Raw genomic sequence first — 7263 nt, forward strand, 5'->3', positions numbered from 1 at the left:
TCCCGCTCTCTCCTGCGTTCACTTTCTCCGTGCTCGGCCAGACCTTGAGCTTGTTCTGCTTGAGCTCCCTCAGCATGTCCTCCACCTTGTCGGCCTCGATGGCAAGAGGCAGTTGTAGCATCGTAGCAGATTGTGACACCCTATCCTTGATAGGCTTCAAGCTTGGACCCAGCAGGAGGTTTCCGTGCTCTCGCTGACTGCCGTCCAGCTCTCTGTGCATCCTCCTCCTGGCCATGGCCTCTGCGACTTCCCTCCCAACTACCTCCTCGTACTTGTCAGCTTGCGTGCGCGGGATGCACTCCGTCATCTGCCTGCAGATGGTCGGGAGGTCGATCACGTCCTGGGTCAAGGGCTTGCAGTCTTCCCCAGAGTTAGTAAGCACGTAGGTGGCGAACTCGTAGCAAGCGATGGGAAAGGAGATCCTGGGCGGTTGGTTTCTCTTGCTCAGAGTAATGAAGCGTGACACGAGGAGGGTATACGCGTACTCTGCCTTCTTCATCAGCTGTTCCAAACACAAATCCGAGAAATAAGCTAATAGGCGTTGAGCTCCTGCCTTCAGGTTCGCCTTGTACTCGACGATAGTCAAGGTTTTCAGATCCTTCTCGAGTTCCTTGAGGTACTTTTTGATTGCTTTCTGCGTCGCTTCGCTGATGATCTTGGTCTCGAAGTTGCTTTTTGACAGTTTCTGGGTCACGCTGCCGAAATCGAAGAATCTTTCTTTCGCCTTAGCGAGCTGGTCGTCAACCAGCGTTTCTTTGATGTATTGCTTCAAGAGCATCGGGAAGTTTGCAGACTTTTTGTACTCCGGGAAGAAATCCCCCGACATGAATTCTTCCATCATTTTGATGCCATCTGCCACCATCTCAGACAGAAATTGTGTGAGAACTTCTTTGAGGTGTTCATATTGCAATGACTCGTCGAAGAAACCAGAAATCTGAGGGTAGAAGTGACACTCTTCCCCCCTCCCGGCCCACTTGCTCGACATCCAGACTTTGTTGTTCTCCCTGATGTCAAGTTCGTCGACTAACGCACTGAAGAATTCAACGAAGTTCTTCTCGAAAGCGCCGTTGCGATCCTTGTTGATGAACGTTCTGATCCTATCTTCTAGTTTTTCTACTTGATGATTTCTTTGTTCAGGGACATGTTCGCTCCCAAGAAAGTGTTTTCGAAGCCCCTCGACGAGCGGCAGTGTCTTCTGCTTCACTTGCTTGATTGTACGTGAGTGGAACTTGAACAGCTTCTTGAACTCTCGAGCTCCTTCAAGCAGCGCCGTGTCTGCTTGCACCGGACTGACTGCGCTTGCCTGGCTTTCATTCCTCAGGAGCTCGTCCATGAAAGTTTGAATTCGTTCAAAGAGGTTCGGCGCAGCTTTCGACAGGTTCCTGGCATGCAATTTCCGGAATACTCCCATCATCGTTTCGCTGTCGATGTAGTTGAAGATGCGCGACAGCTCAGGTGCGTTCTGATCTCGCCACGTCTTGTCAAACTCGATGGCAGCGTACAGGGAAGGATAGATGTGAGTGTATAAAATCGATTCGCTGATTTCCTTGGCCCTTTCAATCACTCTGTCCAACCTTGCTTTCTGACATGCCTGCACCAATATCTGATACATGTAGACCTTGCTCTTTGAAAGCATAACTTCACGATTTGGCTGATCCTTAACTGAATCTCCTATGATTTGTTGACTCCACTTGACAAGATTTTTACTGTTCTCATTACAGAAGAAGACCACAATTTTGAACCTTTCTGGATGCCTCACCATGTTTTTCAAGAACTCACTCTTACAAAGTGGTTTCATGCTGCTTTCTTGCGCTTGAAGTGCCTTGTCTGCAAGGATCACGATCACATCATGATCCTCGATTGCTGATCTTGTTGCAGCTTTCAAAAAAGTATCCTTCTCGTTCGTACCTGCACATTTTCTCAGCTACGTGCACCTTCCCAATCAAGACAATCATCACCTGGGCAGTCTGTCAGCTGATCCACCTCCTCAAGAATCGCGCTGGGGACACCAACTATGACGGACTTGACGGCAACTTTGAACTCCTCACTGTTTTGAAGGTTGACCAGAAGCTCTCTGATGAAAGCTCTGTCATTGTGCAGATCTCTTCCTTTGCCTACATAAAGGTTCCGACGACCTGCGAGTTTTTCAAGCTCTGGCTTCATCTGAACATCATCGATGCTTTTGACATACTCAGGGACAATCCCAAATTCAGAAGCGCTGTACTGATCTGCAACGACAGCGTTGTATCGATCGATCCAGCTTTGTATCTCTTCCTCCTGCAACGTGTCGTCATAGTCAGGCTCCGACTCCCTACACCTCGGTTGCAGCAGCCACTGGTCCGCGTCTTTCAGTAGCTCCTCTTTGCTCCTGTACTCCACAAGCATGCAAAAGCACTTGGAGTGAATCAAGGTGATAGCGCAAGTAGTGTTGCTGGTGCCGAGCTCCTGACTGGGCAACAAGTAAGCCTGGCCATCACCAGAGAGTCCTGTGCGCTCAGGGTGAATGATGTTGGTCAGGCTACCAATCATATCATCAATGTCGTTCGTTCGACTTGATGTCGTGTCATCAATCCTCTTCACATCATCCTTGGTCAAGCCTGTTTTCTCCAAGAATGATTTAACGTTTTCGTGGATGAGCGAGGATTTCTGGTTCCAATTCCACTGCTCATACTCGGATGGCAGGCAAGAGGTTATCATGAGCCATACGTTGATCAGATAGCTTTTTCCAACCCCGTTCGTTCCCAGCAAGCAGACTTTCGACTTCTGGACCATCTGCTGGAGTTGGAAGCACAGCTCTGTCAGCCCACCTAGCTCCTGTCTGCGGCTTTGGGGCACCATCACATCAATATCTTGGAGGAGATTCCTGAGTTGTACGATCCTAGTGCTGTAGAAGTTCGGGACCTCAGTCTCCTCATGCTCCTCTCCCGCAGATTCGTCAGTTTCGTCATCTGAGCGAGAACCATCGATCCTCCTCCTCTTCAACTCTCGCTCCTGACCCGATGGTTGGCCGTCCTCTGTGTGTTCCGTGGAGCTACCCTCCTGCATCATGACGTCTCTTGCTTCTTCCTTCGCCTCTTCCTTCACCTCTACCTTCACCATAACTTTCCGGTGCTCCCCTCGCATCATCAGCGCTAGGTTTCGCACAAGCTTTAGATTGGGGGTAATGCAATCTTTGGGACAATAATTTGTAATGATTGATCCATTTTTGGAAGTTTCAGAACAGATTTGAATTTTTTCCGGCAAAATCTATAATCGTTCGTGGGCTACAAACCACACCAAGTCCTCCGAGTTTGCCGGAGGAGTACGGGTGCTTTATTCTGATAAATGTGGGAGTGATGAGGGGTAGGGTACCAGCTAGGAAGTTGGATCTCACTTATGACTAATATTTTTACCCACTTCAACTCTCAATACTCCTGCTCCAGTACCATCGGTGGTGAGTCGTATACTATTTTTCAGTCAATAAAGGATCATTGTTATTTTTCCACCAGGCGGAAAATAACAGGCGGGCCCCGGGCCCCGGGCCCCGGGCCCCGGTGCCGCGATGCCCCGGGTCGGGCTAACTGAGAGTCACACTGCGTATCAGATCTGTAATGAAAGTTTAACGGATGCCACCGTGCGGTGGCGGCCTACTGGGTTCGGCAGCATGGCGCCAGGCGCCGACGGATTAGGAAAGAGCTGAACTGAGGAGAAGAAGTCACAGTAAACTTCGAGCTTCACTGGGAGGAGGAGAAGGATCTGAGCTGTGTTGGCTGTCGATCCTGCCCGGTCAACGGTGGGAGTTGGAAGATGACAGGGAGGAAGACGGTAGACGAGGATCAGGAAAGATGGGAGCTGGAACGACGGAGGAAAGAAGCGCAGGAGTACAGGCAGAAGATGAACGGCACCATGAGCCACCTGTTCTCCGACTCTAGGTCAGAATCGAGCGAGAAGACAAAGGTTGTGAGGGACTACGAGCTGAAGAAATATGGTCTCGTCCCCACGGGAAACCGCAAGGTCGTGCTAGAGAAGCAGAGGACGGAGATCCCGGGGATGGGAAGGGACGCGATCTCTTGGGGTTACGGGCTAGCATGGAACGTGCTGGTGCAAGACAACATGGACAGCATCATCAGGCACTGCCCGCTGGTGGCATGCCGGCAGATTTTCACCGCAGGGATGCACAAGTTCGAGATCCTTGTGAGGGAGAAGGAGCACGCGACGTTCCTCCCCCAGACAGGTCAGATCAAGATCGGGTTCTTCCGCTCGGATGTGAGCGAGAAAGACTGCTGGATGTCGGCGCAGAGAGTGGGGAAGGCGTGGTACTACAGCAGTATGGGAAACGTGTACGACGGCAACAGGAGCGATCGCAGCACCTCCTACCCCTCGTTCGACCAGGGAGACATCGTCATCGCCATACTCAACGCCAACAGCAACACGGCGACATTCCAGAAGCGGAAGAGACTGAGGAGCACGATGAACTCTGAGGAGAGAATGATCGACACTCCCCAGATCACCATCAGCAACCTTCAGCCTCCTCCTCTCCCTCAAGGCTTTCGTTTCGGCGTGCAGTTTGAGAAAAAGGACTCCGGCATTGTGCTGCTGAGCTATGAGGACATATCGGCAGACGACTCGCTGAAGCGAGCGGAGGGTTGGAAGAAGCTGGGGCTCGAGTGCATACAGGATGGTCGGTGGCAGGACGCGATCTCGTGTTTTCAGAAGGTGAAAGTTGTTGACAACGTTGCGACAACTGTTGTCGTGACATAGTCCCTCCCATGATGCCTTGCACAGTCTGCCAAGTTCTTCCACGAGATCAACAACAAGGCGCATCGAAGGATGGTGAAGGAATTCCTGGAGGAAGCAAAGGTACCCTCCCGTGTGCCTCCCCCTTGTAACGCTGAGAGCCACTCAGGTGCTGCTCGAGAGTCATGGGATCGGATCCGCTGGCGAGACGCCGTTCACACGTATCGGGGTCAATCCAGGAGCTGGGAGGCAGAGATAGTTGGAGAGACATCTTCACAACATAACTAGCGCAAAGGTCGCATGATTTCTATTTACATGTACTAGACATCGTTCAGTCCTTCTTCTTTGTGTCTTGCGAGCTGATCTTCAAGGCGAGCCTGCAACAGATTCCTCTCAGAAGGGATCGGATCGCAGCAGCCGGGGAGATCTCACATGGTGTTGTAGAAGAGACCGGCGATGTTGATCACGAAAATCTTCAGATGGTCCGGAACGACAGTGAACAAGGAAAGGCTCACTGGCACCCAGAAGAACATGCCGCTGATCTGCATCGGAAGCAGCTCTTTCTTGATAACCTGAGCTGTCTCTGAGAACCTGTACGAGCTTGTGGCAGCACGGAAAGCTCCGATGTAGATGAGAAACATGGCGAGCAGGAAAGGACTGAAAACCAGCTGGCGACTTGTAAGACATGATGAGGAAAGGACAGTTGCACATTTACCTGATCCGCTGAGAGCTTCATCAGCACCGCAGAAATCGTTTCTTCTCTCCCAAATGTCACATCGAGGAACACGAGCCTTTGGGATAGCAAGTTACAAATCAGCCCGTGCTCTGTAGCATCGAAGTACCATCTTAGAATGATCGGAGTGCAGATTAGCGCCCAGATCAATGCTCTTGTCATGGACAAGAAATCCCATAACAGCCAAGATCGTGTCTGCTCCTTTTCCCTCAACTTCACGATCGATTGCGCAAGAACATCAGCAGCAACGTTCAAGGATGCAGCTATCGCCAACTTCAACAAGAGTCATTCACGGGGCCTTCAGAAGCATCATGGGGCTTACTTCATTCAGCAAGGATTGGTCGTGCAGCCAACTGAACAGGACGTCGAGATCCATGCTTGTCGCCTCTTCTCTCTTCCTGCGATGGTAAGAGCCGAGTCATGGTACATTTCATTGAAGAACTTGAGATGAATAAAAAGCTGCTCTTCTCGCGGATCAAAGATCAGCATCAACCCCTCTCTTGCTTCCTTCCCGGTTGTTTTCTTTGCCTTTCCTGTCTCATCCTTGTCTTCGTGGAACTTCTTGGTTTCCGTATTCTTATCCTCCCCACTTTTCTCCTAACTCCTCGCCCTCCTCCTCGCCTTTCTCGTTGTCCTCGTCCTCGTCGTTATCCTCGTCCTTGTCCTCGCTCTGGCCTCTTCCTCTTCCTCTTCCTCTTCCTCTTCCTCTTCCTCTTCCTCTTCCTCTTCCTCTTTCTCCTTCTCCTTCTCCTCGTCCTTGTCCTCGTCCTCGTCCTCCTCATTTCTTTCGCGACATGCTGTCGCTGCGATCGGATCTTGTGCTTTCTTCGGGGCATCTCTCTTCAACGTTATACTCTACCCCTCTACCCAATTTCAGAAGGTACCCACCCTTTCATTCAAGTACCCCTAATTTTAACGTTAAAAGTACCCCTGTTTCACCTCCATGGAACCGTTCCACCCTTGCTTATTTCCTCCTACCGGTGTCTCATTTTGTGAGATCCTGGCCTCCATGCGCTTGATGGCGCAAAGAGGAGATGAGAGGGGGAGGGGGAGGGAAGGAGGAGGAGACGAGGGAGTACAAGGAAGGGGAAGAGGATGCAAAGTTCAGGATGGAGTAGAGAGAGCAGAGTGGAACAAGAGCAAGTGAGATGGAGAGGAGAAAATGGATGGGATAAGAAGGGGTGGATGGGAGGGAATGGGGTGGTATTGGATAGGGCACGAGAACATGTTAGTTTACTCTTATCTCGATGGTTATGTATTCTTTTACCTGACCTTTGTTTCTCCTTAGTTTCCTGCGAGAGTATCACTGGCCTCTGAAATGTTTCTTGTCGGCAAGCAAGGAGGTCAAAGAATTCCTACATGTCGACCTTGAGTGAACTGATTCCTCCCCAGCATCGACGATGCTCGTTGGCGTTGCTCTTGTGTTCTTGTCCAACTCATGGGTGCACGCCTTCTGCTCCTCAGGGTGCGGCAGCATCCTGAGGGCTCCTGAATCTTCGATGGGGCGGAGGCATGCCGCCAGGACAAGGGTTGAGATGGGAGGGGGCTTCGGGTTTGCACGCGACAGTTTCAAGTACACAGGAACACAGAGACCCAGTCGTCTGTCTCCTCCAAGACAGATCCCTGACAACATCATGAAGCCCGACTATGCTGGTGACTTGCCTCGTGTCGTCCTGTCCCCTCCCGACTGCGCCTGTCCTTCCTCCCTGCTTTCTAGCTGGCACTTGTGTTCTCCTCCTCCTCCTTCGCTCATCCCCTCCTTTTCTTGTCTGACTGGCAACGCAGAGGACGGAACACCCAAGGCGAGACAGCTG

General features: G+C 51.2%; 2 protein-coding genes across 2 annotated transcripts; one reads left to right on the forward strand and one right to left on the reverse strand.

Moving 5' to 3' along the window:
* Window positions 1–3873: 3873 nt before the first annotated feature.
* On the forward strand, window positions 3874–4975 carry GUITHDRAFT_99198 (hypothetical protein; the record flags this gene model as incomplete). The annotated part of the gene is made up of 3 exons (XM_005842342.1): window positions 3874–4695; window positions 4765–4839; window positions 4886–4975. 3 exons carry the CDS (start codon window positions 3874–3876, stop codon window positions 4973–4975), a joined length of 987 nt encoding a protein of 328 aa, XP_005842399.1.
* A 72-nt stretch (window positions 4976–5047) lies between these two features.
* On the reverse strand, window positions 5048–5825 carry GUITHDRAFT_99199 (hypothetical protein; the record flags this gene model as incomplete). Its single annotated transcript, XM_005842343.1, has 5 exons — window positions 5048–5093; window positions 5149–5384; window positions 5432–5507; window positions 5559–5722; window positions 5772–5825. 5 exons carry the CDS (start codon window positions 5823–5825, stop codon window positions 5048–5050), a joined length of 576 nt encoding a protein of 191 aa, XP_005842400.1.
* Window positions 5826–7263: the final 1438 nt, after the last annotated feature.

Source organism: Guillardia theta, assembly GCF_000315625.1.
Source record: "Guillardia theta CCMP2712 unplaced genomic scaffold GUITHscaffold_1, whole genome shotgun sequence".
Classification (NCBI taxonomy): Eukaryota; class Cryptophyceae; order Pyrenomonadales; family Geminigeraceae; genus Guillardia; species Guillardia theta.